At 50.9% G+C, this 25953-nt stretch overlaps 8 protein-coding genes across 8 annotated transcripts; 4 read left to right on the forward strand and 4 right to left on the reverse strand.

Moving 5' to 3' along the window:
- Positions 1-7207: 7207 nt before the first annotated feature.
- On the forward strand, positions 7208-8923 carry BO83DRAFT_2651 (RNA-binding protein). Its single transcript, XM_025527053.1, has 4 exons — positions 7208-7439; positions 7498-7654; positions 7705-7900; positions 7959-8923. The coding sequence occupies exons 1-4, from the start codon at positions 7359-7361 to the stop codon at positions 8806-8808; spliced, it is 1284 nt and encodes a 427-aa protein (XP_025393152.1). The 5' UTR covers positions 7208-7358; the 3' UTR covers positions 8809-8923.
- A 1142-nt stretch (positions 8924-10065) lies between these two features.
- On the reverse strand, positions 10066-11839 carry BO83DRAFT_394665 (TBC domain-containing protein; the record flags this gene model as incomplete). Its single annotated transcript, XM_025533027.1, has 3 exons — positions 10066-10189; positions 10505-11283; positions 11366-11839. 3 exons carry the CDS (start codon positions 11837-11839, stop codon positions 10066-10068), a joined length of 1377 nt encoding a protein of 458 aa, XP_025393153.1.
- A 729-nt stretch (positions 11840-12568) lies between these two features.
- Positions 12569-13832, reverse strand: BO83DRAFT_373980 (putative calmodulin). Its single transcript, XM_025530092.1, has 3 exons — positions 13708-13832; positions 13179-13652; positions 12569-13092 (listed from the first exon to the last, which is right to left on the reverse strand). Exons 1-3 carry the CDS (start codon positions 13712-13714, stop codon positions 12686-12688), a joined length of 888 nt encoding a protein of 295 aa, XP_025393154.1. The 5' UTR covers positions 13715-13832; the 3' UTR covers positions 12569-12685.
- Positions 13833-14352: 520 nt separating this feature from the next.
- On the forward strand, positions 14353-17171 carry BO83DRAFT_351240 (AFI1/MesA family protein). Its single transcript, XM_025528936.1, has 3 exons — positions 14353-15210; positions 15263-15323; positions 15374-17171. Exons 1-3 carry the CDS (start codon positions 14573-14575, stop codon positions 17042-17044), a joined length of 2370 nt encoding a protein of 789 aa, XP_025393155.1. The 5' UTR covers positions 14353-14572; the 3' UTR covers positions 17045-17171.
- A 164-nt stretch (positions 17172-17335) lies between these two features.
- On the reverse strand, positions 17336-18564 carry BO83DRAFT_433198 (uncharacterized protein; the record flags this gene model as incomplete). Its single annotated transcript, XM_025535662.1, has 1 exon — positions 17336-18564. Exon 1 carries the CDS (start codon positions 18395-18397, stop codon positions 17336-17338), a length of 1062 nt encoding a protein of 353 aa, XP_025393156.1. The 5' UTR covers positions 18398-18564.
- Positions 18565-19226: 662 nt separating this feature from the next.
- Positions 19227-20781, forward strand: BO83DRAFT_373982 (pyridoxal kinase). The gene is made up of 6 exons (XM_025530093.1): positions 19227-19308; positions 19383-19393; positions 19474-19553; positions 19603-19815; positions 19874-19991; positions 20042-20781. The coding sequence occupies exons 1-6, from the start codon at positions 19255-19257 to the stop codon at positions 20667-20669; spliced, it is 1104 nt and encodes a 367-aa protein (XP_025393157.1). The 5' UTR covers positions 19227-19254; the 3' UTR covers positions 20670-20781.
- Positions 20782-20823: 42 nt separating this feature from the next.
- Positions 20824-21779, reverse strand: BO83DRAFT_373983 (dUTP diphosphatase). Its single transcript, XM_025530094.1, has 3 exons — positions 21287-21779; positions 21048-21220; positions 20824-20981 (listed from the first exon to the last, which is right to left on the reverse strand). Exons 1-3 carry the CDS (start codon positions 21756-21758, stop codon positions 20898-20900), a joined length of 729 nt encoding a protein of 242 aa, XP_025393158.1. The 5' UTR covers positions 21759-21779; the 3' UTR covers positions 20824-20897.
- A 289-nt stretch (positions 21780-22068) lies between these two features.
- Positions 22069-23486, forward strand: BO83DRAFT_373984 (phosphotransferase family protein). Its single transcript, XM_025530095.1, has 3 exons — positions 22069-22257; positions 22319-22614; positions 22734-23486. The coding sequence occupies exons 1-3, from the start codon at positions 22159-22161 to the stop codon at positions 23431-23433; spliced, it is 1095 nt and encodes a 364-aa protein (XP_025393159.1). The 5' UTR covers positions 22069-22158; the 3' UTR covers positions 23434-23486.
- Positions 23487-25953: the final 2467 nt, after the last annotated feature.

A 25953-nucleotide genomic window follows, 5' to 3' on the forward strand; every position in this document is an offset into this window, starting at 1 on the left:
TCTCCCGGCGTGGTTCGTTTCGGCATGAATTCCTACTACTGCAGTCGCTGCGCATCCATGGTCGGCTTCATCCGCTGAACCCCTCAAATCGGACTAGCCAACCAACCCACGTTTCTCTGCGAACTCAAGGGAATGAGAGAAGGGACAACAACACTACTACTATCACCGACAAAGCGACCCAATTATTTCGTCCGCTCAACCGCTATCCCAGCTCTATGGTGGGATTCCACAACGGGCGGAGACGAGTGAAAAACCAAAGCCGACATTCGACGTGACAAATGCTGGTTCTACACCCTTTCTTCGCCTCGCCGTTTACTCAACCCAACAATGCATTACTCGGGACCAATGTTACTGTGCTGGCACAGGTTGTTGATTCTTTGTTGTGTCTGATTGAGTGAGGGTTTGCGCATGTTGATCCTGTACACCTGCGTCGCCCGTTTACCCCATATGGATACTAGCTATTGAATCTGGTTGTGTTCCTCGGTGCCCTGCCGATTATTTCGCAAATTGGCGCGATTCATGTGCCGTCGCAAATCAAACATACAACCGCGACTGCAATTATCGAACCTCCTTCCCCCTCCACCCCGCAACGCGCCCTACATTACGCGAATATTAAATTCAGCATGTGGAATTGGAATTTGTACATGGCGCGGGGCCGCGTGGCGGTGTCACCGACCAGGCAGGGGGGGAGGGGCGAGGGGCGAGGGCTGATGATGATGATCATCTCGTTGAGCAGAGTCCCACTCTCCATGCGAACAGCGCTCCGCTCAATGATGATCGTCCAATTCCTTCCATCCCCGCCACTCGCACCATACCGCACCGAGGAATTTTTCTTTGCCGTTGAAATTGGAGATATTATTACTGTTTTGTGAATTGATTTGAAAGAATTGCTTTCCTGCTACCTTAGCCTAGCCTTACTATGATACCCTGTACTTGCTTTATCTTGATTTGTTACTTGGAAAGGGGGGTTATTTGTTTACCACTTTGGATTCTATTGTGTGAAAGACGACACAAATGATCTACATACACCATGCCTTTGTTACCTTCCACTCTCTACTCTTCTAATTTCTGCAATACCAATACACACATATAGTCATATTAGCGAAATCTACCACACTACTACACTACCTACCTACCTACCTACCTACCTACCTACATACATACATACATACATACATATTATAACCACCAACTAAGTAAAATTTGAAAACTGAAACCCTCTCACCCGAAAACCCATCCGGCATGCAAGAATGACAGATCCTTAAGCACAATGATGCAATTAATCCCCAGATTTCAATTCCAATTCCCCATTTCAATTTCCTCCCCCCCCTTCATCATCCTGTGACAAACATACATACATACATACATACATACATAATCCATGCGCCGTGCCAATCGTAATGTAAATCCCGAGAGCTTAAACGCTAATCCTTTCCCCGGGTTAAAGAAAAAGATAGGGAGAGGGGGGGAGAGAGAGGGAGAGACGGGGCGGGATCATCGGCTGGGATTACTTACTTTACTGTAGAGTGTAGATAGGACCTATTACTTTTCAATTTTTTTTAATAGTATATGTTATTATTACTTGCTGAAGGAGGAAAAGGAAGGAATGGACTAATTGGGTAGTAGTGTACTGTGCTGGTGGTGCTCAAGCCACGCGCGTTAGTTATGTCCGGGGCTGAGGAAGGATAGATAGATAGATAAATGGATACAGTAGGGATGGGCTGGGACGCGGGATGATCCCGCTTGTTCGGAATGTGGTGGTTTGCTGGTTTGTTTGTTTCAGGTATTGCTAGTTATCGACATGTCCTACCTGTCTTAAAACTATTTGACTATCTGAGTGGTTTTGGTAGTATTACTTTCTTTGGGTTTTGGAGGTTTGATTTGAAGGGGTAGGTAGTTAGTTACCGTGGTTAGAGGATAGCATAGTCCTATTTTCTCATTTTCTCTCTCTAATTTTTTTTTTCCTTTTTTTTCTTCTCTCTGCTACTGCTCCTTCCTGCCCCTGCTGCTGCTATTATTACTGGTAATTCTGGTCTTAAACGCTGGGCAAAAGAACTAAGAGCACCGGTTCTCAAGCTAGCTCTGACTAGCGTTAAGCGGAGTCCAAAATGTGAGTACTGAGCGTACTCCGTGTTGGGTTAGTAGCATGTAGATACTGAGTCCCTACTAACTGCAATTGTCGGTAGGTGGTAGGTTTTAGTTGGTTGGATTGGTGTCTACCCCGTAGTTCGTGTAATGTCTAAACCCCGTAATTCCTGGGATTTTTTCTCCGTATTTTGGCGCCAAGGAGGGAGGGGGGGAAGCTGAACCCCCCCTCTTTCGTCTTCTTTCCTCCATTCCTTTTCGTGTTTTTTCCCCGACTTTTGAGCGTGACGACAACCACAAGCAAACAACGACGGTAAAGTCCGTATACTAGGTATTACATGGGGGGGTCCGTCCACGGACCTTTTACCCCTCCATTGTTTCCTTTCCCTTTGCCCACCCACCCCTCTTCCTCCTCCTCCCCCTTACAGTGATGGGACATTAGCCTGGTTGCCTGTAACACGGACACGTAAGTGTGAGCAAAGTACTCCGTAAGTACTTTGGCGTTGCCCCGCATAAGAGACGCCGTGATCGGTTCGATGGCAGGTGTCTTGTCACGCTTGTGTTGTATCAGAAGTTCAGAGCCCGATTCGAACCCCGAGCGAGTCAGGGACAGCAAATCAGCCGTCTGGGATAATGGAGATCACTCACATTAAACTAGCTTTTGCTTTTGCAGACTAAGATAGTTAGTCAACAAAAGAGAGGAAATTCACGCTGGATTACCTAATGGAGGTTGTGACGGGCGGCCCTTCAAGCCACACCCGAAAGATTGCTTGACCGACCCCTATTGTGGTGTCGGCAATGGTGGGTGTCGCTGATCAGTGGGTCGTGGCTCATTTCAGTCGTGGGTTTGGCCTCGTTTCATCGTCTCGTCTACTTTGCTCGGGGTCCACCGTGCTATGGTGCTAGTATCGGGGTTAGCACTGAGCGAGCGATGGAAGGAAAACACCTGAAGGGGACGGGAGAAAGCCTCAGGATTGGCTTACTGCAATGGGTGGCTGTGCGCTGGAGAGCTCAGATAATCAAGTAGATGGTGTCACCCACTGTGAAGGCATCATGTGCGCGCATATGTGCGTGGTACTGTATAAAACCTCAAGTATTGCAGAACGGTCTGCCCGATGTCATGGTCGGCAGACGATTTATCCCATGGTCACCGTGTCAGCGGAAATGTCAGATAATCCCCGAGTGAGCCTCGATAGGTGACAGGAATGGCATTGCCAATTGCGATCCAGTCGGTGGCTGCTATGTCCCATTGCATGTGACAGGTAGAGCTCGTTCCTCAGAGCTCCGTTCCATGGTAGTTCTCTGAATCTAGTGAGTTGTTGTCCTGAGGAATCGAGGGCGATCGACCGGATCTCCCAATTCGGCCAGTCTCAGTCAGGAAGGTAAGTCATGACTTCGAGATTCAGTATCACAGCAACGTTACGACCCAAAGAAACCAAGCAATAATCTTATATTTTCGCTCCACAGCAGAACAGCGGTTACGCCCCGTAGCTACGATCACAAGAGATCCCATCTTCACATCATCGGGGTCTCACGCAGACATGGAAGAGGTCGTAGTGTTCAATAGTCCGCAGACTACTGTGCTGCTCATGTATGTAATCGGCAAGCGCGACCAGGCACGGAGCGACAGGACATTTTAACCTCCTCGTACGGCAGTGACACGATCAAAGCTTAGTCGTTCCACGCGACCGAGACCGGTAAGTAAGTAATCCACCAGGAACATCCAGCGTCTTCCCTGATCGGGAATATGAAGATTTTAAGATGGTCCCGTCTCAAGTGGAGAGAGAGATCTTGAGCCAGCCACGACGGTTAGCATCTTCTAGTCTAGCTTCAAGTTTTTTAGGTCCCCGGGATCCCGATGGGTCATGACTTTCTCGATACCTTCTAGATTGTTCGCCTCGTTGGGTATGGAGTCATCAACGAGTACTTGCTAGTGGGAGATCCATTCAGAGCCGCGGGCCCGTGGGCGGAGGGCGAGGGCGAGGGCGAGGGCGTGCCTAATCACCTACTAAAGTCTACTAATGTTGTATGGGTCGATCGTCCGACTATCGATTTTTAGCGGAGTTTCTGGGGGAAAGTAAGCTAGATAGTCTGTGATCTGCCGCCATGATCGTGACTCAGCCAGGCTTCATCAAATGGACAAACACACACTCAAATCATTCACACTCATAGGCGAGATCTAAGGCGACTGAAGCAGACAACCAGCTCTACTTGATTCGGAAGAGTCAAGGTTCCGGCGCGGACAGATTAGACTCGGATTGCAGCGGCTTATCTCGGCAGTTTAATTCAGTGCCTGGCGTTTTAGAGGGGCTTCCCTGATAACTCTCTCCCTCTCTCTCTCTGTTCTACATTTCTTTTCTTTTTTTTTTTTTTTTTTTTTTTTTTTTTTTTTTTTTTTTTTCAGCTGTAGGTTCCCGTAAATGGGATCCGATGACATCCTCATCCACTTTCAGCCCTCCCATCCTATTGCTCCTAGTCTCACCTCACCAAACCACATTGGTCGCAGCGGTTACCGGAGCCTGACGCCTGCTGCCCGGGCGTTAGTTGGTGTCTCCCGTCCAACGCTTCCCGGTGACTGACCAGACTTTCTAACAATATACGGCCAGCTGCCGTGTGACATTCTTTTGGATGTATCGCTCAGCGCCGGCGGTGACTGGAGTGGCAAGGTTTCGATGCATGGAGTGGACAGGTACTCCCGGGCGGCAAGACCACCGGACCTATTTAGGCGATGACTGCGACTGTTGTTGGAAATGGATACCTCATATGCAGGTGGCTTCAGGGATCACCCCGGCCGAATCTGGGTGGTCCCAGAACCGAATCAAGGGGCAAGGCTGGATCCGACTGGGGAGATGCAAGTTGTTCAATAGGCTGCTTGAGAAGCTCGCTTGCTTGGGTAGTTACTCTACTCTGGCTGGTTTGCTGTTGCTGCCTTTCATTTCGTTTTGATCTCTGCTGCGATGCATTCCTGGATGACTATTTGGGGAGACATGGGATGAGACCGAGACAATTAACCCGAACTTACTAGTGCAGCAGCAATGAGAGGCCTGATGAGAGAGGAGGGAAAGAGGTGGGGAGAGGTCAGAGTCTGGGTGAAGATGCTGCAGTCTTTGTCCTTTCATGATCAGACATGAGACAAGTCCGACTGTGTAACTCCACATCCCCATTCCAGGGCTGAGGTTATTCTATTTTTGCTTACAGTGCTGCTTACTTAGTATGATGAAGGTGACCCAAGGGATGCGAAGGAACAGCAGGACAAAAAAAGAAACATCTTTTTCCGTATCGCATCAGCTGTCTGCTAACTTAATATTCGATCTCTACTTATTTTGGTTGGCTGCCCTTCTTTGAGGGGAAATATTGCTGGCCACCACAGGGCTGACCGCTGGTAAGGATGATGATGATGAGGAGGAGGAGGATGATATTAACGGAAAAGCACACTGCCATTTGCCTTTCAGGGCGATGCAGGGCGGATGGTCCACCATCAACTCTTTTTTTTTTTTTTTTTGTTTTTTTATTTCTCCGTCAGCAGCAATTCTTGGTATAGTTCTAATTAATCTATTTGTTTTAGTATTATTCGAGACCAATTCTTTCGTACTTGATTGACTGGACAGGACAGAGACCTTGTTGTTGTTGTGGCTGCCCTGAGATCTGGCGGTGTAACCCTGTCCGCCAAGCGTGACGTACTCGAGTGTATTGGAATGAAGGCGGCGGATGAAGAGGAAAAGGTGTGATGAGTGATGAGTTATGAGTCCGTGGAGGTTATTTTGAAGTTGGTGTTGAAGAGTACGATTCAAGGAAAGGGCTGGATCCATGATGTTGGGTTGGATTCTTGTTGTTGACGACTGTGTCCATTCTCATCGTCATTTACTTTCCGATCTTTACCAATCAATCATTGCAGCTTTAACTCGAGGATATACTTCAAGTGTCTCTCTCACTGCTTCTCTACTAGTCTCCAACAGTACTTTTTTCCTGGTGCTACATGAGCAGTACCGGCTGCTAGTTAGTTCAATCTCACGCAGCACACTATGTGAAGAAATCATTAACTTTCCTGCTACAAATAGAAATCTCTCAATTATTTCATCTTCAACTCACTGGCTCTGATTGACAGAACTGGCTGACTGAATGACTGGTTTTTAGTTTATGCCCAGCAAGTCAGTCAGCCATCATACAGCAACTAATCAATTAATCAACTAACTATATTTATTTTTTCTTTTCTTTTTTTCAAAGTTCATTTCATTTCATTTCTCCCCCCATCTTCTCATTCAATCATTCTTTTACTCATCCACTAACTACTAACTAACTTGGTTCTTTCTTTTTTCCTCTCATCTGGTTTTTTTGACTCCATCACTTTATTCGGCCATTCAAGCTCAATAGTGAGTCTCCGTCTTTTCTTATCCATCACTGTTGATCATGCATGACATATCATCATCAGCCTGCTTGGGCCCCCGTCCTCTTTCGATCCCTCGACTGCGATCACTACCACTACCACTACCACCACCACCACCTTCTCCTCTCAACTGCCTCTGCCAGTGCTCCCAAATTGACCCATCCCAGTCTCCTCCAGGCATCAGGCCCGTAATTCTCTCGCAAGCCCTCCAGCACCAACTGCGCCCCCTTTTAATTCGTCAGCGGATGCATCGGTGGCTTTCGTCTATTTTCCTTCTGCTTCCTGGCCTCGTTCCACTAATCTTATCCTCACGGGTCCTACTGTCCTCTCCGTTTCCACTCCCTCGGACATTCTTACTGCCTTTGCTATTCTTGTTTTGGCCCTCCTTACTCTATCTGCTGCTGCTGCTGCTTCAGCACTGGCCTCAACACTTTTCGCCTTCGGTGGGCCGCTTTCGATGTAGGAGGTCGATCAAGCCTCGGGCGCTTGTCTTCCAATCTTGACATAAAACCCACGAAGCACTGGTCCTCGATCTTTTACATTTTTCCTGTGAATCGGTTTCTTTTCTTCAAAGCGTACCTGATTGTTCCGAATAGCGATCGGGGTCTGCAAAGGACGAACCAGTAAGCATAATCCCCTTGGGCATCATTGGTCATACTACCCAAGTGTGAGACCGTCAGACCAAACCCCGATACTTATATTCTAGCGTCTAGGTCACTACCCCCCCTGCTAACCGTGTCCATCCTGCGCATTGAAGCTTAAAATCATCGGAAATAGTTCTTTTGTCAGAAGATCACAGGCTTTAAGCTCACGGGGTCCACCTACTCTTCATCCATTCTCCGAACATTCAGGGGATCTGACATATCGATCCTTACTATACCACACTATCATGCCTTTCCCTCCACGCGAGAAGGGCCGGATGGCAAAATCCGGGAGGTCAGAAGAGGAATTCGTTCTATTTCTTCAGGGAGTATGTTCTCGCACGTGGTTCATCCTATACTGGCGACCTTGTCTAACCCTGGGTGCAGATACCGGCACACTGTCGCTGGCAAGAGCTCAAGGACCTAGTCCGCCAGACAGCCTTACATATCCGTCAAGCTGTGGTCTACGATGACCAGCATGGATTCCCAACCGGTCTTGGCCAGATCATTGTGAAGAACGAAGACGAAGCATGGCGGACCTACCGTGCGTAATGGAACCCAAATAGTTGAAACTAGCTGACAGTATGTTTCTAGATAGGCTATCTACGAACGGCTGGGAAGGCCAGAGTCTGGTTGTCACATTAGCACGAACCAGCTCACCTACACGACCAATTGCCGGGCCTACGAAGAGTCCAACCTGCATGATCCCACCCAACTATGTACCAGGCTACTCGACTCCGCCACGATCAACACAAAACATGGCAGTGCCTCCGTCTCCCATTTCACCCGAGTAAGTACAGGAAGTGCATTCCCTTCCTCAGGCTCAGGCGATGACTGACAACTCATAGACCCATCGTATCCGGCAGTCCCAACTGCCCGACATATCCAACCACTGAATACGGCCCCATGGTCCATCCCCTACCAATGCCTCAGCAGCCTTTCATGCCTTTCCCTACAGATCCAGTCACACAACAGCCCATAACAGGCATCCCACCGTCGCCCGCTCCTCTCCGCCACTCCTTTGGCGACGCCTTTGCTGTTCCCTTTCTCCCCACATATTCTTTTACTACCACGCCACCGTTCCCTGACACCCCAGCACATGGTGGCGGCTTTAGTCTACCCGGACGTCGGGCCCACATGTCCGGCAAAGCTTCTTACGGCTACAACCCGGCGTTCGCGCCGCAGATCTACCACACCGGGGGCCCAGGCCCCCGTTCTTCCCCACGACGAACTATATTCGTGCAGAACCTCAGTCCCACCACCACCGACAAGCTCCTTCGCGCCTTTATCGAAGAAAGCGGCGCCACAGTGGAGCAATCAGAGGTGTCCACGGACCCTGACACCGGGCGCTGCAAAGGCTTCGCGCGGATAACCCTGCGCACAGCGGATGAAGCCAAGCGTGTTGTAGCGCAGTACCACGGAATCAACTTCATGGATGCGAAAATCCGCGTCAAGATTGACCGGAGTCTTCATTTCGCGTACAGCCTGACCCGCGAGAGACACGCCGGTACGGTCCCATTAGCTAACACGAACGGTTCGGTCGCAAAGAACCAAGGACCATATGGTCCTAGCAACAACAGCAGCCCGAGGTCATCGTCGCTGTCTTCGTCGACTTCAGCGTCGTCCAAATCGGGCGAGCACTGCGGGCCTCTGGTTGTTAATGGGTCGAATACTGGGACCAAAGCAGTGGCTACTTAGCCGCAATGCATTCCTTCCACTGCATCACTAGTTGTGACAAAGATCGCATTGACTGGCTAGCCAAGCCTATAGTTGTTATTCGATATACAGATATACTATTATCATCATCAATATTTTACTGCAGAGGGTAAGGTCGGGATAGAACGGGATCATGGGGTTGGGTTCACTATTATGTTTGATGGGCTCTGGTATTGGATGTGATCATAGTTATACGTGCATGATCTTTTCTCTCATATCTCTCTACTTAACTGTGAGGTTTCCAATGACTGAGAACTACGGCGTCGAGGAGGGGGGCGTTTAACGGGGTTTACTGAACACAAAACACACTCAATACATACATTTACATAGATAGAATGATTTAAGTTGATTTGGCTAAAAGTTTACTCCCTACTTCTATTAAATCAAAATTCAATCAATATCTGAAAAAAAGGGCATGATGCATTCAATCAATTTCATCATTTCACTCATGAGTCATCCATCTCATCGCATCTCATCTATCTGACTAACTGACATAGTCAAGTCAGCTTTAAATAACATGGTCAATCAATCAATCAAAAAAAAAAAAAAAATCAACATCTCCAAGTAGAATACATCCCCATCCTCGTCAATCAATCAATCAACTTCTCCTATATGCTGTCTTTCTTTCTTTCTTTTTTTCCTTTTTCTCTACCTTTTTCCATCTTTTTCTTCATGTGTCAGTCAGTTCCATCAATGATATCATGCCCTCATAACAATCAATAATACATACAGTAATGGTAGTCAGTGGGTTAGGTTAGTAGGTTAGTTATCATGAGAAAGGGGGGAAAAAAAACAACAAAACGCCAGAAATTGTTCAAAAAAAATATAAAAAAAATGACAAAAAGGGAAAAGAGAAGAAAATGTAAAATACAAGTACAAAAAGGTAAGTACGAGACGTCTCAATTAGGTCATCGTTAGATCCGGCTCGTACGTGAGAAACTGAAAAGGGTAATATAAGTAGCGTAGTAGGTTCAGGTAGGGGAGACGGAAAGACGGATGGCCGGACGGGACGGACACATTAGTCCCAATTCGGAATATTGTTTTGGGCCTGGGTCTGGGTCCGGGTCCGTGTGGTGGTAAAGTGGTAGGTGGCGAATTCGGTGGGTTAGGTGGTAGGTGGTAGGTAGGTAGGGTTGATTTTCGTGGCTAGCTAGCTGGCTGGCCGTAGCTGAAGTCGTAGCTGTGTTCCCTGGCTGGCTGACTAGTAGCTAGCTGGAAAACAGGGAAGAGAACATGTCATCATTTGGCATGGTCGATTAATTCAGCGTACAGCGGCTCGGGGATCTTGCGGACGATTAGGACCGTCAGGGCGATGATCTCTTTGGCGTCTAGTGGTGGGAAGGATCGGAGGATTTTGTTAGGACTGTGGATGGGTCGTTAGCGCTGTTACCTCACTTCACATGTTCTCTGAAATGTCTGCTGCGGGCTTTGTTTTGGGTTTGGGGGCTATCATATCGTGCCCAGGAGATTTATCCTCTCAGAGGGAGCTGTGTGTCGGGGCTGTGTTCTGAGGGGATGTGATTTGTCTTGTTTATCCCCGTTTTTGTTTTGTTTTTGGTGGTATGGTATTGCTTTTTCGAGGGGACGAGGCGGACGAGGAAAGAAGAAAACATGAAAAGGGGGAATGAACAAAGGTAGGAAAGGGGAAAGGCAAAGAAAAGAAAAAAAGGAAACATACCTCGGACTTTCCAGGATCGTGTCCCTCATTCGAATTAATTGCGCCACGATACACAAGATATTTAGATGTGTTCCGTACGCGAACAAAAAGTCCCAAAGATGAAGCACTTCCGGAAGAGGAGGCGTGCACGCGCAGAGGGTCAACACCGACGGAAAGGCATAGAGTTTCGCCTGTAGGCCCTTAGAGAAGAGGTAGGCCGCTAGTTTGGGCTCAACGATCTCTAAACATTGATCGACCAAGCGCAGTCCCCGATGAACCCCATCCATGGCGCCGCGGATGTAACCCGGACATTCGCGTGTAATAAACGAGTGAAACAGGGCAAAGGCCTCGACTTCGCTGCGGGCGGCGTAGAGGAATGGAGCGCAGAGCACATTCATGCCTTGGACGTAGATCGCTGATTCATTTGTAATCCCGCTGCTGCCGCCGCGACTGCTGGCAACACTACCTGGTGTTCCAGATGGGGAGGGCTCTTCTTCAATGCTCGGAGGTGTGTTGATCAAAAGCTCAATCTCTCGGAGACGTGACGAGGGACGCGATCGCGATCGGTATTTATTCTTTGCATCGTGAAGTTTCCATGCGACAGCGTTGAGAAGCCGGATCAGGCTGGCTTCCGTAACGCGGCGTTTGAATAGGGGGTCTGTGGCCATCGTGCGGAATGTGTCATTGCGGATTTTGGTGTAGGCTGGGGAGCGACCACGGTGGATAAGGGAGAGGTATTCGTCGGTTGGAACGGGAGAAACATCGAGAAGGACGAGCCAGAGGTAGATTCGGTAAGTGGACTGTCGCGATAGTGTTAGTGAACGTGTGGGCTCTTGATTCCACGAGGGGCAGAAAGAGCACGAGGGAGAGCGGGCTATATACCATGCCATCCGCGTCTGCTTCAACTCGTGTCGAGAGAACGAGGTACCGGAGCTCCTGGAGACCCTCCTGAAGGTTGCCCTGGTGCGGACCGTCCCGGAGGAGAGTCTCCAAGACCGAGCGCTTGATTCCAAACCCAGAACCCGTCTTTCTAGCCGATCGCTTTTGAGTTCCTATCGCAGGGGCCTCCCGAGACGAGGCATCGCTGTTGGAGCGCGCCCGGCGTTGCGAGCGCAGTCGCACGGGCGAGTCCAGCTGAGGAGGTTGGGCGAGCTCCTCGGCGCCAGCAGACAAGCGCCCCGACGGCGGATGATGAGCAGAAGAAGGTGGGTGAGATGAGAGGATTTGGTGAGACTGGATCTTGCGCAAGCCTCGCATGGTCCGCGGTGAAGGTGACCCAGCCAGAGCAGCGAGATTAAGCTGGGCCTGGGTGGGATGAAAGGACGAGGGAGAAGGAGAGGACTCGGAGGGCGCCATGCTGGGCTGGGCTGGGCTGGGCTGGAGGAGTGGAGGGAGAGAAAGAGTGGGCTCTGCTGCAGGTGTGACGGACAGACGCTCGATTGGATCAGCAAGGATTGGGGTTGGGGGTCTGCATCTGGCGCAGAGATACAACCATCTTCCTTGAACCTGGAATCAAAGAAGGATAGGAAGATGATCCATGAATATTATAATGACAATAATGATAGACAAAAAAAAAAAAAGGAAAAAAGAAAAGGAGCCTGGAGAAATTTATATCACGTAAGAGTAAATAATAACTAGGAATGGAAATGGGGAGAATGAATGGTTGGAGAGAGAAACGACGCCGGACGGATGCAAGAAATCAATGGCTTCTTAGGGGGTTCTGCTGCAGCTTGGGATCATCACTAATTTTTAGTGTCTCTCTCTTTCTCTCTTTCTCACTCTTCAGAGTTTCAATCTGATGGCGGGCCTTTTTTTGCCGACGGACGGAATGCGGGGACACGCGACGACGCGAGCGAAAAAGCTCAGTTGCCATGGGAAATTCCTGGCCTTAATCCTCGCGGGCCCACGAGTCTTATCTTGTCTGGTCCTTCGCCCTGTCAACTTTATTTCCATCGTGACATGTTCCTGGCTGGCTGTCATGTTTAACTTTCCGCAGATGGAGCTGCCCTGAAAGGTATCTACATGGTGTTGCTGGTGTATTTGTTGTTGTTGCTGCTGTTGTTGTCTCTACGGAGTTCCAAAAATTGCAGGTCAATGGCTGCCAGAGCCAGTCGGGTTCCCTAACTATCGGTATCCCTCCTCATCCGAACGCCGTTACCGAACTATAAGCAATAATTCCCACTCCGCCGTTGCGGCTATCTACTAGGCGTCGCGGCGATTCGTCGATCCATTCTCTGTCCCTCCCATGATTCCACTGACAAAGTCCTGGTATCGGAATACCTCCCCCCTCTTACCTCCGCCCGTTGCCCGAGCACCTTTCCCACCAAATGCTCGGCGTCCCGTAAATCCACTGAGTACCTCATTGATCTCCCGGTCGCTTAGCGGATGGTCTCCGTCCTCGGACGCTGTATGTAAGAGAGCATCGCGCAGCTCGTCGACGTCGATCTGACCGCTATCGTCCTCGTCAAAGGCCGCTAGGGCATTCATGAGCTCTTGGCGGGAAGAAAGAGGGGCGAGCAGCTGTGAGAGGGTATTGAGAAAGGTGGGGAAATTCATAGTCTGGGGACCCCCCAGAGGGAAGAACTTGGAAATGGCAGTCGGGTCTTGGCCTGTCGAGCAGCATTGCGTCAGTATCATATGTCATCGCCCTAAGATGATCGACTAGCTAGTCTTTAGCTAGCCTTCTTTTACATACCCACGTTCGTAAGCACATCCGCCACGTCGTCCTTATCTACCAAACCATCGTTATCTCGGTCCAGAACTTGGAAGGCTTCTCTGATTTCCCGCAGTTGTGCCGGGGGAAGTTTGGCTGCGGCATCAGATGACGCCGCCATCATGTTCGTGGCTTTGGCTTCCATCAACGACGGCGACGAATCCGGGGCATTGGCGCCCCTCGTTGGCGAGGGGGGCGCCTCTCGTGTGAATCGGGGCTGCGCAATGGGACTCCTGGGCTTGCTTTTGGGTGATGAACCGTCATCTTCCTCGACTGTGTATGATTCCTTGAGTTTGCTCGGAGACTGGACCGGGGTGTATCCGCGACCGGGGGAACTGCCAGGGGTGCTTGAACGGCCTTGAGGAGGGGAGTTGGGCGTGGAAGGACGGCGAAAAGGGGAGGGTCGAGGGGAGCCAAATGATAATGGCGATGGCCTGAAGGGGCGTTGGAGGAGACCTGTAGATACGGCGGTGAGCGGAGTGCGGAGGGAGGAAAATGGGAGGATGAGTACTTACCATGCTGGATTAAACAATGTGGAGAATAAATATGACGATGATATGCAACTGTACAAAATCCCCTATCAGATTGGGGGGATCACACACAGCAAAGAAGGATCAAGAGGGGAAAAGATGGCAGGATAGAATGGGGGATGGAGATAACCATTCATACATAGTTCCCAGAAGGGGAAAGGCAGCCAAACAAACAACAAGGCATCGGGGGTTCAAGTCGGGCCGAGACGGAGGGGGCACGTGCGGGGCCCAAGAAAGGCAAGAAGCGGCAGTTGCTGCAAGTCTGAAGTTCCCTCAATCGAATTGCACGGAGAAAGAGATCCGATCGTTGGCATCTTCTCTATTATTATCATCGATCTAAAACAATCTACCATCTGGTGGTCTAGATCTCATGGCCTAGATCTCCCGTGTTCATTGCACGTCCCATTGCAATTACTCTTACTTCCCACCCCCCAACTGCATGCATTGAGGCCATGGCGGTCGGTGGTGCTGGTTTGTCTCCCGTCGCCTTTCCCCGCTGTGGAGATCATCGTCGGTGCGTGGGCTTTGGAGGCTCTCGTCCCCTTTCTTTTTCCCCTGAGTCTATCCCGACTAATCCTCCGATCGACGAACCTCTCTTTCCCCCCCCCCCAAAGTCCGCCCTGGCTCATGATCCCCGACAATGACTGACAGTTCGACAGTATCAGTTGCCTGAGTCAGGTCGCCTCGGTTTTCTACTGGGATTAATTGATCGAGTATGCTGCTATTATCGTTATCCTCGTGCTCATTGTTCGCCGGTCCTCTGGAGCTATCACTTGCCACCCCCGATCCGCTCTCGATCTGAATGACCCCCGTGCCCACCTCGACCCCAAGTTCTCCGGCCAGAAAATGAGCATCTCACTTCCCTACCGACCTACTGACGATTCCACCCTCTCGCTTGCGGCCACCACCAATCCTTCCAAGGCCAATGGCCATCCCCGCCTCTCCCCTTCCCCTTCCATCATCCACCGGCGCACCCCCAGTAGTTCGGGGAACTCGGCGCGCCGTCGCTCGCTGGGCAATGGTCCCTCTGCTCTCTATCCCAAACCGCGACGATGCAAATCGCAATACCCCCGAGATTCGCCCGAGCGACATGTCGAGTACATCCTCGTGGCCTCGTTCCACATTGACCGTGGCCCGATCATGGAGCATCAGTATCCCGCTGCAATCAGTGGCGACGAGAGTATGCTAGCGGAGCTGATGCTTCCCGATCAGACGCATGTTCGGAGTCAAGACTGGACGATCTTCTTCCTACATAAGGACACGAGCGCGGATGCCGACGAGGACGACGACGCCAGTACCGGCAAGAAAAAGAAGAAGAAAAAGAAGTCCCGGATAGGGGATGCGGAGAGCGGCGACGGGGATAGCGAGGATGTCGACGGGTCAACCGAAGAGGAGAGCAGCGACGAAGAAGAGGGTGGCGAGGGGCCACCCTTGATGTATGTGCTCAACCTTGTAAATACGAAGCAAGATAATTCCGTCAAGCGGTATGTCCTTCCATGGGTTTCCGGCTGCCTAGTCAATACTGAACAATCACAGTGGTGCCGTTGTCAAAGCCATGGCGATTTGTACGCGACATTCTTTCCTACATATATATAAAGTATGTTCACCCAGTACAGCGCATGTGGTTGAGCTGACCGGCCACGATAGCCTCTACTTCTCCTAGCCCTGGAGGATTACTTCAAGAACCCCTACCCCGAGACGCTCGCATCGTTATACAATGCCGTGAACGCCATGGACCTGTCGTTGATGCCCAGGCTATCTCTTTTAGAGCGATTAATCTTGCAGGCGAGCAATTGCAAGGATATGTTCATCGAGAAATTTGAGCAGATGATCTACCAGCGACAACTCGAAGACGGGACGCCTTTCGACGACGAGCCCCCATCCCCGAAAAGGCCGGCCGCCCCTCGATACACGCTACCCCGAGATACCCACGAGTTTGAGTCTAAGATCGTCTACAACGACATTCCTATTCCTGTCAAGGTGCCAACGGTCATTTGGCCGGAGGTTGTGGGCGACTTTTCCCTCGTCAAGCTCATCCAGATCTTTTCTACTCCGCATGCGGCCTCGCCACAGCCCTTTCCCATCCACCCCCACCTCACCACGAGCGGGCCCTTTACCCATCCGATCATTGTCCTCGTCAACGCCATGCTGACTCAGAAGCGTGTGATATTCCTGGGGCATAACCGCCCTTCAGGCGAGGTGGCCGAGGCAGTGTTGGCGGCGTGCGCCCTTGCGTCGGGCGGTATATTGCGCGGCTTCACCAGACATGCGTTCCCGTACACCGATTTGACGAAGATCGATGACCTACTGAGGGTCCCTGGTTTCATTGCCGGCGTGACAAATCCTACCTTTGCCAACCACCCCGAGTGGTGGGATGTGCTCTGCGACCTGCCCACGGGCCGAATGAAGATCAGCAGCCACATCGAACCGGCCCCTGTTACCGAAGGACTCTTGTACTTCCAGCAGCAAGCTGCCATGAACCACCATCCACCGCCGAGTAACAATTCAGATCCGAGTGGGGACAATGTCTTTATGGAGGAGGTGCAGCGCAGCATCACCAACCGATACGGCGAGAATGCCATCCGAGCGAAGTGGCGCGCCTATATCACCAAGTTCACCCGTGTTGCTGCTGCCTTCGAGGAGACGGTCTACGGGGCGTCCAATTTGTATGTTATCGGGCCCAACGAAGAGCTTTCGCCCGAAAGCCCAAGCGGCCTTCAGGCAGATCCGCTTGATCCGACAACGCTCCGCGGACACGGTTACGTGTGGCCAGACGAGGGCTCCAAGCAACGCGAGCTGATGGCGTCGGTGGCAAGGATTGAAGGCTGGCGGACGACGCGATCATATTACTCCTTTATTCAAGACATTGCAGCCATGTATTATCCCTCACGGCCGATTCAGAAGCCAGACCTGCATCATCATCATGACCGGCTACGGGCGCTGAGGCTGCCGCCGGCCGATGCGGGGGCGATCTACATCTCATTTGCGCATGCGGTCAAGGACTACGCAGGCATCTGCCAGCTTTTGACCGTGACTCCGGAGAACCAAGCGGGACTCTTCTACCTCGGCATGGGACTGTTCCACCCACACCAGCCGGTTCGCGAGGCAGCGGTCGATCTCCTGGAGCGCATTGCGGCGCATCCGGCAGGACGACACTTTTGGGCGCAGCTCAACCGGTTCACCAAGCTGGCCTTCTTCCGGATCAAGCGGGAGAGAGACGCATCAACGCAGAGCCCAGCGTCAGGCTTGGGGAGTGAGAGCTTCGGGCCTCAAAGCCTGGTAGGTGTAGCGCTGGGCGACAGTTTTCGACGAAGTTAGCAAACCGACAGTAACCCCCGGATTATTCGTATCATGAAATATGTGACGAGATGATATAGTGGCCCCCACATTTTGATATTCTTCTGCACTGTTTGATATTTATTTGCCTACGGGCTGGATATACCTGGTTTTGAATAAGATATTATTTCATATTTCCATATACCTTCAAAACTAAAGCGAGAGTGGTGAATGAGTGAGGTGTAGATAAGAGAAATTAAAGTATAGACATTAGAAATATCCCTCCATATGTAAAAAAAAAAAAAACATAACCATATCACATCACATATATTATCATACCCCCATGATCACCCATCCAACACTCCACCCCACCACCACCACCAACCCCAACCCCAATCCACCCCTCCAATCCTTCACACCACCACCACCTCCAGCACCACTACTAACCCTATCCCCAACCACCCCAACTGTAACATTAACATCCGCAAACCCCTCCCCACAAACCCCGTCCACCCCCTTCGCCGTGGGCAAATAACTCCCCGCCAGCGGCTGCCCATTCACACTCGCATACTCCTTATACACATTCAAAGTGGCCTGCAAACACTCATTACAGGTCGGCCAGGGCTTAGTCGAAATCGCACTCCCATACGGCACGAAATACACATCATAGTCGACGGCATTCGTGGTATTCGTAACCGCATCCACGAAACAATAGTTATTTGTTGTGGGGGACTGCAGGCAGGTGGCGCGGTAGATGGGCGCGTAGACGATCAGGTCTGTGTAGAGGGATACCACGGCTTGGTTGCCTGCGTTGTAATCGTGCAGGCAGGTCGAGGACTGGAGGAGGGAGGTGGCGAAGGTGGTGAGGGCGGTGCTGCAGGTGGAGAGGTCTGAGGCGCATGCGGTGTCGAGGATGGAGGAGGTGGTTGGGGCGGAGGTGAGGGCGTGGAAGAAGGAGGTTGAGTCGCGGAGTAAGAGGGAGATGGCGTGGCAGGTTGTTAGGGTCGTGTTGGTTAGGAGGGTGTGGAAGAAGGTGGAGCAGGTGGTTGTGGTGAAGTTGTTGGTTAGGGAGGTGTCGAAGGCGGTTGGGAAGGATGAGGTTGTGGTGGAGGTAGTGTCGGTGGATATGGAGGTGTTGTTGTTGGTGGTGCGGGGGTGGAGGGTGAGGGTGGTGGTGGTGAAGATATCTGGTGATAGTTGTTGGTCTGTGGTGGTGGTATGTGCTGCGGAGTGATCCGCATTGACGATCTCTCCGCTGCTTATTTCTGCGTTGGATGGAAGCACGGATCCTAGTACGGATGGGAGGGCGAGTAGGGTTAAGAGAAGGAGTGATCGTTGGTGTTGGTGTTGGTGTGGTCGTGCTGGGCGTGCACGCGGCGTGTAGATGGATACCATGGTGGTGATGGTCGATTGGATCTCCTTAATGAGGGACTAGATTTTAGATGAAGAGAGAGTGTGTATATAGACGGCAAAGAAATCAAAAGGAATGTGGTTATCCAATTACATGGTCTTGGGATGGCTGCTCGGTGGCAGGGCAAGGGGGTTGGAAGGATGGATTAGGGCACTTCAGGATGGGAGAGGGCAGCTTTAATCTAAACCTTGAGGCTACTGTACTACAACGGGAACAATCACACAACGAGAGTAAAGCCATGGCACATTGTGGACAAGACACACACACGAGCAGGGTCAGGGGCGTGCCTGACGGAGTGAGCCGTGCGCCAAAGAGAAAAAACGGGCATAATTGGTATAGGCTGGATGGAACAGTCGAGACTAGACCGACGGGCAAAGAGTCTGGACCCCTCAGGGTTTATTCTTAGCAGGGCAACTGATTGGACTCCTTGCTCCTAGTACAAAGCAAAAGAGGACTTTTCACAAGTCAATGAGCATAGCGGACAGTTCGGTTATTCTGCCTGTTGTGTTCTCGTCTGAAACTGGCGCCACCAGAATTAGCGTCATGACTGACTCGAGGAGTGTAACAGCTATTCTTATCACTCCGAACCAGAGAACTACTACTATTCAGATAGAAGATAGGAAAATAAACTGCCGGATGGAAATCCCTTAATAAGATAATTCAAAAACTCCCGAGGGAGCACGGGCTGCACGCCGGCCCCGTGGGCCAATCAACAACGCGGCAAACCCAGGAGGTTCCACCTCGCCTATCGCCGACCCAAAGGAAAGAATGACATCGAAGTTCCCTTCCTTGCCCGCCTGCTCCTCTTCTTCTCCTCCACCCAGCTCCCCTTCATTTCATCATGTCCGCCGATCTTCTCGTCCCTGAGACCAGGGTCTTGGCCGTCGCCAGCCATGTATGTTTTCCCCCAACCATATGGATGTACCCCCCATGGTACCTACCCCCAATGCATTGCTGACAAGGGTCTAGGTTGTCTACGGGTATGTGTCATATCTGATAACACCTCCTATCTATCATGATGTCTCGTCGCATCCAATTCCTGCCCATACTGACGGATCAGATATGTGGGCAATAAGATGGCCACTGCGGTCATGCAGCTCATGGGCTGTGATGTCGCCGCCTTGAACACGGTGCACTTCAGTAAGCAGCCATATATCATATATGTAATCATCTACTAACCAAGTTTCAGGTAACCACACCGGTTATAGACAGTTCAAGGGCACTAGGGCCACGGCAGAGGAGATCACCGCGCTCTATGAGGGTCTCACGCAGAGTAACCTGCTTGATTTTGATGTCATGCTCTCTGGCTATGCGCCCAGTGCAGCTGCCGTTGAAGCCGTCGGGGCCATTGGCATGGACCTCCAGCGCAAAGCGGAAAAGAATCCCGGTTCTTTCTTCTGGGGTGAGCTGCCCTCTCTCTCTCTCTGTTTTAAAGTGGTGGCAGTAATAACCATGCGCAGTCCTGGACCCCGTAATGGGCGACCAAGGCCGTCTCTACGTCAACGACGACGTCGTTCCCGCCTACAAGAAGGTCATCCGCCACGCAGACCTTATTCTCCCCAACCAATTCGAAGCCGAGTAAGCCATCCCTTTATCCTTACTTCTGCTGCTCCCTCTAACCAAAGCAGAGTCCTCTCCGGCATCAAAATCACCTCCCTCGCCACCCTCGCTGAAGCCATCACCGCCCTCCACGCCATCTACAACATCCCCCACGTGATCATCACCTCCGTGCAAATCGCCAGCCTTTCCGACTCTCCTCTCCCCAACACCCTCACCGTCATCGGCTCGACCACCCGCTCCGACGGCGCCCCGCGTCTCTTCCGCATCGATGTCCCCGCCCTGGACTGCTACTTCAGCGGTACCGGCGATATGTTCGCCGCTCTCACGGTAGCCCGCTTCCGCGAAGCTGTGTTCAACGCCGATGCAACTCTCCGCAACACTAAGTCGTGGGTCTCGCCTGACGATGTTCCCGCTACGGAGTTACCCCTTGCCCAGTCTACCCGGAAGGTGCTGGCGAGTATGCACTGCGTACTAGAGAAGACTCTGGAGGCGCGAGATGCCGAGTTGCGCGCCATTGTTCCGGATGAGGGTGAGAAGCTGCTCAGCCAGGAGGACCAGAAGAAGAGGGCGCATCTGCGGGAGAGCAAGGCGGCAGAAGTACGGGTGGTCCGGCATGCGCAGTATCTGCGGGAACCGGAGGTGGAGTTCCAGGCGAGTGAGTGGCGACGGGAGGATCTGCCGGCGCAGTTTCGTTGATTCTGTTGCTAACTGGGCGGCGAATTGTTTGAGCATTATAGATAAGTTATAGACGGGTGTTGATTTACATACCATCAGTCATGAAGAAATGCAGTGACGGACCAAACATAGATGACATCTATCTTCACGTTCATGTAATTGTAATGTAATTGTATTCCAATTGTACGGATATCATTCATGCCATACACATCATACCTCTAACATAACCCTTTCCAAAGAACCCCCAATTTAAACACCAGTACTTCCAAACCCACCAGCCCCACGAACACTCTCGGCCAATTCCTCCACAACCACAACCTCAGGGGTATAGATCTATACATCAGTTAGCTAATTGACACATTGGCCATTCATCAAGAAAGTGGGCAGGGCAGAAAATACCCTCTCCAAAACCAACTGCGCCACACGATCTCCCTCCTTCACCTCGAAATCCACATCCGAGTGGTTAAACAAAAGAACCTTGACCTCTCCCCGGTAGTCTGCATCGATGACGCCCGCGCCAGTATCAATGAAGTGCTTCGAGGCGAGGCCGGAGCGGGGGGCGATTCTGCCGTCTATACCACGATACCAGTATCATCAGTTTCTATCATCTCTTCTGTATTAGGTAGGTTGGTACGCACACGTTCCCTCCGGCACAGCAATGGCAATGCCCGTATCAACCAACGCCTTCCCCTTAGCAGGGATGACGGTCTCCTTGGCGCTGTACATGTCGTATCCGGCCGCGAAGGCAGAGCCGCGGGTCGGGGCGCGGCCCGTGGGAGTGAGCTTCTTCACTTGGAGAGGAGGGAGGGGGGTGCCGGTTGAGCCCATTGTTGATGATGTAGTTGTGTCTGTGGTATCGGTGTTGGGTTTGGCGCGTTTGGCGAGGGGAGAAGCGGGGAGGGAGGGGGGTTCGTGAGTTGTTGTAGGTTCGTTGGTAGTGGTAGTGGTGGGAGGAGGGGTGGTCTCCTTGGTCATTATCTGGGTGGTGTGTAGTGGAGAGGAAGAAAAATTGGGTATGCTTCTTCGGCTGAAAAGGTGCTGAAGAGGTGTTGGAAATGCGGTGTGTTGTGTAAATCGACGAGATGCGAGGGCGAGGGCGAGACCCTTCATGGTGGGTTCTTCTATTTTTTCTAATTTGGGGTTGCTGGAATCGATTTCGGGGGAACGCGTCTGGCGGTGAAGGGAGACGCGAGGCGCGTTTTAATGGGCTTGGCGGGTTTGGGTTGTTTGGTTTATCTAGTGGTTCTGATAGACTGATACAGTGAGTGAGTTAGGATTGGACTAAGCCTAGATGGGTAAGGAATCCAGGATAGCCGAGGCTCCCCGCAGCGCCCCCTTCAGGTGAGCCGCGGGCCGTGGCTGGCTGGCTTGAGATCGGGGCTATCCCCGGGTTTTGTTCCCATCCCCAGCGTGACTTATTCTCCGCTTTTGCTACGTTTTATAGGAATTGGTGGTGCTACATATAGTCTCACAGCATATTGTTGTTGTTGACGTTCGCATTGTCTTGGATATGGCTGGAGCGGTGCGCCAACCTATTGATGTTCCTTCCCTGGAACGCTATCTCAATCTCAATGTACCCGATATCAAGACCCCCTTGGATGTGAAGCAGGTATATAGGATGGCCCTGTTTGATTTGATTCGTCTGGTCACACACAACTTACACGCTACAGTTTGGCTTTGGTCAATCTAACCCTACCTATCAACTCACCACCGCCGACGGCAGCAAATATGTCCTGCGCAAGAAGCCCCCGGGCAAGCTACTCTCCAAGACCGCGCACAAAGTCGAGCGCGAATACAAGATCATCCATGCCCTAGGAAATACCGACGTGCCCGTCCCCAAAGCATACTGTCTCTGTGAGGACAGCAGCATAATTGGCACCCCCTTCTACATCATGGAATTCCTAGACGGACGACACTTTACTGATCCTGCCATGCCTGGGGTCGACCCGGCGGAGAGAACCGCATTGTACGTCATCCCCTCCTCCCTCCCCCTGCCTCTTCGGGAGGATACAACCCGCCTGGCGCGGCTACTGTTACATGGAGGCGGGAAGAAGAAGCTAACCACTGCAACCCCCCTACCAACAGATGGCAGGATGCGGTCCGGACATTAGCCAAATTCCACCGGGTAGTACCCCAAAAGGTCGGGTTGGAGAGGTTCGGAAAACCGACGGGGTTCTATGATCGACAGATCGCCACCTTCACAGCAGTTGCACAGGCGCAGGCACAAGCCGTGGATGTGGAGACCAAGGAACCTGTCGGAGAGTTGCCTCATTTCATGGACATGGTGCGTTTCTTCGAAGACAAGACGACGCAGCCGCAAGACCGCGGCACGCTCGTGCACGGGGACTATAAGATCGATAATATGATATTTCACAAATCCGAGCCGCGAGTCATTGGCCTGTTGGATTGGGAAATGGCCACGGTGGGGCACCCTCTGTCCGACTTCTGCAACCTCACTAGTCCCTTTTTCCTCGATGGAGTGGACCACAAGAAGGCAATGTTCGTCCCGAAGGTGGTGCCTGGCTTGCCCGCTCGAGAAGACTGTATCCGCTGGTATCGTGAGGTGTCCGGGTATGACCCCACTGGGGATATCCCATGGGGCGATGCTTTCTTCTCATGGAGGAGCTCGGTTATTATGCATGGTATCAAGGCGAGATATGCCCTGAGACAGGCCAGTAGTGCCCGCGCTGCGGAATATGCTAGAAATACGGAGCCATTTGCGCTGGAGGCCTGGGAACGAGTTAAGAAAGTTCAGGCCCAGTTGAGCCAAAAGGCCAGGCTGTAAACAACTAACTACTTGGTTTTCCTTGCCAGGGCAAACAGACATAAATTAATTCATCCCTAGAACTTTTTACATTGCCTCACAAGGTCTAGCACCCTAAGTGGAGTAGATATCACGGCTTAGTTGTTTTCTGCCTTTCCCGTGGCATGACCACCCATGTATACTATGGACGGCAAGCCGGCACACAGACACACACAGACACACACACACACACAACACAACCATGGATGAGACACAGCCTTGCCAGCCGGAGATTCCGAAAGGAAAGAAGTAAACATTGCCCAAACCAAATCAATCCTCAAATCCCGAAATATACTTAAGTTATTATGGGCTCAACTCATCTTCTACTTGCCCACTTCAGCCCCCAACATCGTACTACCCAAACCGCCGCAAGGTGACCGACCCTATGCATGCAAGAAGGGAAGAACAAAACCACACTAGCCTCATTCACGGGAGGCGTACAAAAGCCGAACGAGTCCAAGCGCCAGTAAGCCCGGATCAGTAGTCATTGCACTAAACTAGCAGGGGGGTGGGTGAGGGGCGGTGGTTGGGGGGGTCAGGTTAGGTCATGAAAAGTGGTGTGCTAACTAACTAACTAGCTAGTCAGCTAAACTAGTAAGCAAAGGAAGCTAAATACGCAGCACGGCTTACCTAGAGCCATGGTGCTGCAGCAACAACAGCAGCAGCGGCAGCAGCATCAGCAATTCCCATAGTTACATATTGAAGATGATGATGACGCTGAGATGGAGCCTCGTATCTGCGCTACTACTAGATAGATCCATCCAGCCCTTCCTTCCCCCAGTAACTAACTAGTTAACGGGCGAAGAGTCAGCACGAGCGCCAAACCCGCAAATCGGGGGCTTGCGGCACTTAATTGGGTGCGGCTCCCGGGCCTGCATTTCCTTGGTTTTCTTACTTTTTTTTTTTACTTCTTAGATGTGTGTACCAGCCCTAGTTTAATATATTTAGTGCTGTTCATTATAATTCCGTGATTATAGTAGTAGAGACTAGAGAGAGATACTAACTAACTACTCCGTACTTCCGCTGACTGTCTTCTCCGTTCCTCCCCGTCCCTCCCTCATTACCTAATTACTTTTCCCTTTCCCCCCTCCTCTCCTGCAAGTTCCTCCGAGATAAGTAGATAGTCTAGATGATGGAGTAGTAGTAGTAGTAGTAGTAGTAGTAGTAGTAGCAGTAATGGAGGAGGACTGACTATCTATCTCAACGTAGAGAAAGTCTAGTCTAGCGCCAAATCTCGGACCATCCCACCTCTTGAGTAACGATGATGATGGTGATGATGGAACAGCCGCCGCAGCCCTTTGATTATTTCCTTCTTTTATTATTATTTTCTTTCTGATTTTCTTATTTATTTTTATTTCCCTTTTTAGCAACGTCAGTGGCGGGCGTGGAACCTCCGGCTGGAATGGACCAGAACCAGAACCAGAACCCCCCGAGGCTCTCTCATCTCACACTGTCTCTCCACTTTCTAGCTTCGCCTTGTCTTTTTGTCTCTGCTGGCGAATTATTCCCCTCTAATTTTTGCTTTTTCTTCCCTTGTTGCTTTTTTTTTTCTTTTCTTGTTTTTTTACTTCCAGATCTACTGACCCTTCTTTTCTGCAAGATCCTATAATAATACTAATGGGTCATGATTCATTTTTTGGGGCGGTGAAATTGACTAAAGTAGTATGCAGTACTTTTTCTTTCCTCTCGATCGATCGGGGTGACTGACTAAATAGTAGCTTTTTTTCTTAACTAGTTAGGTTAGATACTATACTGGTATAGTACTTACTCACCCTCGCTCATGTTCCGAGTTCAGGATTTCAACTCAATATAATCATTCGTTGGGGTTACGGGGTGCTTTACCAGAAGGGAGTGAATTTGCCGTGAACTACTTACTTTAGTAATGAGTTGTGTGGACCAATTGGCGTTACTCTGGAGCCTAAATGTTAACATGGATGCGATGGGGGGGAGGGGGGAGGGTTATCTAGTACTTGTGTTAGTACTTGTTTCTATAGTATGTACTATATCCTGGTTTAATGTTTCAGTTCGCTATATATTAGATTATGTATGCGTGTATGTGTAGGTATGTTCACATGAAGAAAGTGATGGAGATGGCGATAATGGTGATCTACCTAGTCGATTCCCGTATTCTGGTTAGCTAACTGAGGGGGTTGGTAACTAAGTACTTAGCTAGGTAGTATAAGTGAGAGGAGAAGGGGAGAGGGGAAATGAGAGGCAGCGAGCAATGATGGATTTGCTTCGGGGCGGGCCGCCTCTAGTTGATTAGCGGGTGGTTATTGGATGGACCATTAAATGCTTCCCTGGTTTTGTCTGTGTGTGTGTGTGACTCTAGATATAGACTAGTCGGTGGGAAACATTTTGGTTAATCTAAGAGATTTTAGTTAGTGTAGCTGATCTTTGGTTGTGGATGGGGCTGTAAGTAGCCTACTTGTGGTTGCGGGCTGAGGATGTACTCAATTAGTGGGCGGGTTGCGAGATGTATCGTAGATAGCTATGATCTAG

This window comes from Aspergillus eucalypticola (assembly GCF_003184535.1).
Source record: "Aspergillus eucalypticola CBS 122712 chromosome Unknown BO83scaffold_1, whole genome shotgun sequence".
NCBI classification, from domain to species: Eukaryota; Fungi; Ascomycota; class Eurotiomycetes; order Eurotiales; family Aspergillaceae; genus Aspergillus; species Aspergillus eucalypticola.

Bases quoted from the DNA above. Each gene is read 5' to 3' on its own strand.
- BO83DRAFT_2651 (XM_025527053.1), top strand. From the start codon at position 7,359: ATGCCTTTCCCTCCACGCGAGAAGGGCCGGATGGCAAAATCCGGGAGG. The intron at 7,440-7,497 runs GTATGTTCTCGC...CCCTGGGTGCAG, and splicing joins TCGTTCTATTTCTTCAGGGA to ATACCGGCACACTGTCGCTG. The intron at 7,901-7,958 runs GTAAGTACAGGA...GACAACTCATAG, and splicing joins CCGTCTCCCATTTCACCCGA to ACCCATCGTATCCGGCAGTC.
- BO83DRAFT_373980 (XM_025530092.1), bottom strand. The intron at 13,093-13,178 runs GTATGTAAAAGA...GCTGCTCGACAG, and splicing joins GGATGTGCTTACGAACGTGG to GCCAAGACCCGACTGCCATT.
- BO83DRAFT_351240 (XM_025528936.1), top strand. From the start codon at position 14,573: ATGAGCATCTCACTTCCCTACCGACCTACTGACGATTCCACCCTCTCG. The intron at 15,211-15,262 runs GTATGTCCTTCC...GAACAATCACAG, and splicing joins CAAGATAATTCCGTCAAGCG to TGGTGCCGTTGTCAAAGCCA. The intron at 15,324-15,373 runs GTATGTTCACCC...CGGCCACGATAG, and splicing joins CTTTCCTACATATATATAAA to CCTCTACTTCTCCTAGCCCT.
- BO83DRAFT_373982 (XM_025530093.1), top strand. From the start codon at position 19,255: ATGTCCGCCGATCTTCTCGTCCCTGAGACCAGGGTCTTGGCCGTCGCC. The intron at 19,554-19,602 runs GTAAGCAGCCAT...ACCAAGTTTCAG, and splicing joins CTTGAACACGGTGCACTTCA to GTAACCACACCGGTTATAGA. The intron at 19,816-19,873 runs GTGAGCTGCCCT...AACCATGCGCAG, and splicing joins TCCCGGTTCTTTCTTCTGGG to TCCTGGACCCCGTAATGGGC.
- BO83DRAFT_373983 (XM_025530094.1), bottom strand. From the start codon at position 21,758: ATGAAGGGTCTCGCCCTCGCCCTCGCATCTCGTCGATTTACACAACAC. The intron at 21,221-21,286 runs GTGCGTACCAAC...ATCGTGGTATAG, and splicing joins TGCTGTGCCGGAGGGAACGT to ACGGCAGAATCGCCCCCCGC. The intron at 20,982-21,047 runs GTATTTTCTGCC...ACTGATGTATAG, and splicing joins CGCAGTTGGTTTTGGAGAGG to ATCTATACCCCTGAGGTTGT.
- BO83DRAFT_373984 (XM_025530095.1), top strand. From the start codon at position 22,159: ATGGCTGGAGCGGTGCGCCAACCTATTGATGTTCCTTCCCTGGAACGC. The intron at 22,258-22,318 runs GTATATAGGATG...TACACGCTACAG, and splicing joins CCCCCTTGGATGTGAAGCAG to TTTGGCTTTGGTCAATCTAA. The intron at 22,615-22,733 runs GTACGTCATCCC...CCCTACCAACAG, and splicing joins CCGGCGGAGAGAACCGCATT to ATGGCAGGATGCGGTCCGGA.